The sequence below is a fragment of the Mastigoproctus giganteus genome, chromosome 8 (genome assembly GCF_048544385.1).
Source record: "Mastigoproctus giganteus isolate SK-2022 chromosome 8, ASM4854438v1, whole genome shotgun sequence".
Classification (NCBI taxonomy): domain Eukaryota; kingdom Metazoa; phylum Arthropoda; class Arachnida; order Uropygi; family Thelyphonidae; genus Mastigoproctus; species Mastigoproctus giganteus.
In genome coordinates, this window is record NC_143582.1 from 233,387,706 (window position 1) to 233,390,758 (window position 3,053).

At 48.3% G+C, this 3,053-nt stretch overlaps 1 protein-coding gene across 1 annotated transcript; it reads left to right on the forward strand.

Annotated features, from left to right (window-relative positions):
• Positions 1 to 209: 209 nt before the first annotated feature.
• On the forward strand, positions 210 to 650 carry LOC150082416 (achaete-scute homolog 2-like). The gene has a single exon (XM_090380517.1). The coding sequence runs from the start codon at positions 210 to 212 to the stop codon at positions 648 to 650; it is 441 nt and encodes a 146-aa protein (XP_090236643.1).
• Positions 651 to 3,053: the final 2,403 nt, after the last annotated feature.

Here is a 3,053-nt window from a genome sequence, read left to right on the forward strand (position 1 = left end):
GCGGAACCATGTTTTCTCCAAACGGTGGAACTGTGTCGGAGGAGTTCGGTGTGCACGTGAACCGGCTGTTCGATCATCGGAGAAGCGTCGGAGGGTCGGAGTGGTTCGAGGTGTCGCCCGATCCTGACGAGACTGTTGCGGTACAGCGCAAACAGCGCGCGGGTGTCCAGCAGGTCTCCCATCCGACGATACGCATCCATCCAAACGCGATGGCTCGCCGGAACGAGCGCGAGCGGAAGCGGGTGCGGATGGTCAACCTCGGATTCGCCACCCTCCGCCAGTACCTGCCGCACGTGGGGCGTAAGAAGCTGAGCAAGATGGAGACCCTCCGCTCGGCCATCGACTACATCAAGCAGCTGCAGCGCGTGCTGAGCGACGAAAATCACGACAGGTCGACCTTCGACCTTTCACCGGACACAAGTCGCTTGATGTCGGCGGCGAATCAATGGACCGCGGTACCTTTCTCGGCAGTTCCGAAAGTGGAGCGGGTGGACGTCGACACCACCTGTCTCGGCTATTCGCAGTCGCTGTGGGACGAATCGACAGGGTGGTCCCGCTCTCCGGACTCAACCCTGGGGTCGGAGGTGTCGTCATCTCCCAGCAGTTTCGTCCCGAAGGAGGAAATCCTTGACCTCGCCGCATTTTCGTAAACGGTAGGTGCTTCTTTATTTCTTTCTAGCGTCGCGTTACATCTCTTCACAGTCAAGCGGGAATCTCTCCTTATCCCCCACCCTCTCTCTCTCTCTCTCTCTTGCGTCCACCTTCCTGCAGCTTCCATGTGCGTGAGTGTGTTCGCATACGAAAGCGATATTTTCTAGAAATGGTGATGATGCGCTCTCCTTTGCGTACTCTCGATTCCCGGATATCCTGAAAACCCACACAAACCCCCTCCCTCCGCCTAGCCAGCTCCAAATGGCGAAGCACGACCTGTCCCAATCACGCGTTTCAATTGAATTATGTCGAGGTACTCGACACATTATCCGCTTACCCGCAGTAGCTTAGCGATGTCAAAACCAGCAGAAACGTAGCCACCCCTGAGGGTTGAACAAGTTTATTATTATTAAATCTGTTTATTGCTCTGCCTCGAAGAGTCACCCCCTGGACAGCAGGAAGCTAGGGGCAGGGAGGGTCATATGTATGCTTAACCCGAAAGGCACAGAACTTACAGTGTTTATTATTTTACATACTAGAAAGTTGTGCAATACCGAAGTGTCTCGAATTATAGGATATTATTTTCTTAAAAGTGCTATAAATTACAAAAGCATGAGAGAAATATAGAGAAATGAGGCCTTCACCGGTTGTTTGCACGTGGTATCTCTTCAATCTTGACTGTCCTAGTGCTCAGCCAGGCATCTTTGGAGTAGTAGATTCTAAGAGAGAGGACCAGTGGTGGCTTCACTTTATTTTCCTTTTCACCTCTCTTTAACGGGGTGCATTGTGGTGGCATTTTCCTTCTGGTGGCGTCTCTTAAGTGTACGTTTGCATAAGTGTCCTTTAGCTTCTGACGTTTGTATGAATGCTGCTCGCAGAAACTATCCAGGTCGATGGCTGGATTGTTCATGAAAATGTTTGAGCAGACAACTGTAGATGGTGCGCGTACGACCTGTTTACTACTTGAATGTGTTGTGTACCTTGGTTGAGTTGCATTCCTCGCTCTTTTTCCAAGTAGGATGGACTAAACCCCCCCCCTCCCCAGTTCAGTAGCTGTGGGGGGGGGTTAACGATAATAAGCTGGTTGCAAAGTGAAAGGAGCTCTGAGCAATTCCGGATGCGTGTCTTTGTTCGTGGGTGCTCAAACGAAACGTACAATTTCCGAGTGAAAACGAAGAAAGCAGCTCCTCGCAGCATCCTCATCCTCTTCGAAAATCTCTTCCTCGATCGCAGCGTCCTCCGAATTCTTAACAATGTCAAAAGAAAGGGCTCCTTCCTTTTGGTGTCCAATCCGTCCTCAGGATTGTCGTGTGAATTTCTTAACCCCGAGTGTTTTGCGAGGGACAGGGATTGAGGCTGAAAGGTGAATCGCAGACAAACAAAATGTAGTTTGTGGGGTTGCGAGAAGAAGAAATTTCTCGATGTCAGATCGAATAAAAGTAGCCACCTTCGATAAAATGTCGATATGACCCCATTGGCCTGACGATACTGCGCCTCCTGTCCCCGAGTAAACCCAAGAAACCCTTTCTTTCTGCGCTGTTTGTAATTTGACTGAAGTTATTTTGGGGTGGATTACTGTTCCGCAGTCTTGCATTTTGCTGCATCAAAACATATTTGCACAATTCTGGCCATCCCCGACTACGCTCGCAATCTTCACGTCCTCTGGAAATTTGGGGGAAAAAAAAAGAAAAAAAGAAATCAGAAATAACAGTTTTGCAAACTCTTCGGCAATATGGAATTCATCAGATGAGATTTCGATCCGAATTACGCAGTTGTCTCTTACTTTATCCTTATGTTTCCAGAACTGTTTTCAATCTGTGTGAGTCAATTCTTATTGAACTGAACTGTTCTTATTGAAAGCCTTCAATATACGCGTCTAATTGATTTGTGAAGTTGGTCGAATATTTCTCAGCGCGGTCTCACCTCATTGCTTATTCCCACACAATTCTTTGGATTAATTTTATGTATTAATTCGCCGTTATACCAGTGCGGGTAGGTAGAGGGTGCCCTCAGATGGGAGTGAAGAACAATGCCGGATATCACTGAGTGGACACAATTGATCAGGCTATTGGTGACCGCATCAATGTCCATATTAGTGACAGCATATTAGTGACAGCTGAAATTGAACCGTGGAGCACGGGAGCTGCATTGGAAGTTACGAGAAGCCACAGTGATGTCAAAAGTGATTGGCGAATGATCCCAGTGGATCATTGCCGAAATATACGACTGTCTTTGCAAACTTCTATCTGATTAGAGGGGAATATAAGTTGCCAGGAAGACACCTCCGCCGTACCCCCTCTTTGTGCTCAAGGATCCAGAGGCAACAGTTTCAACAGACACTTGTCAAATGTGACTTGGGACACTCTCAACTCGCTCAACATCGACACTCACCTATATGGTCT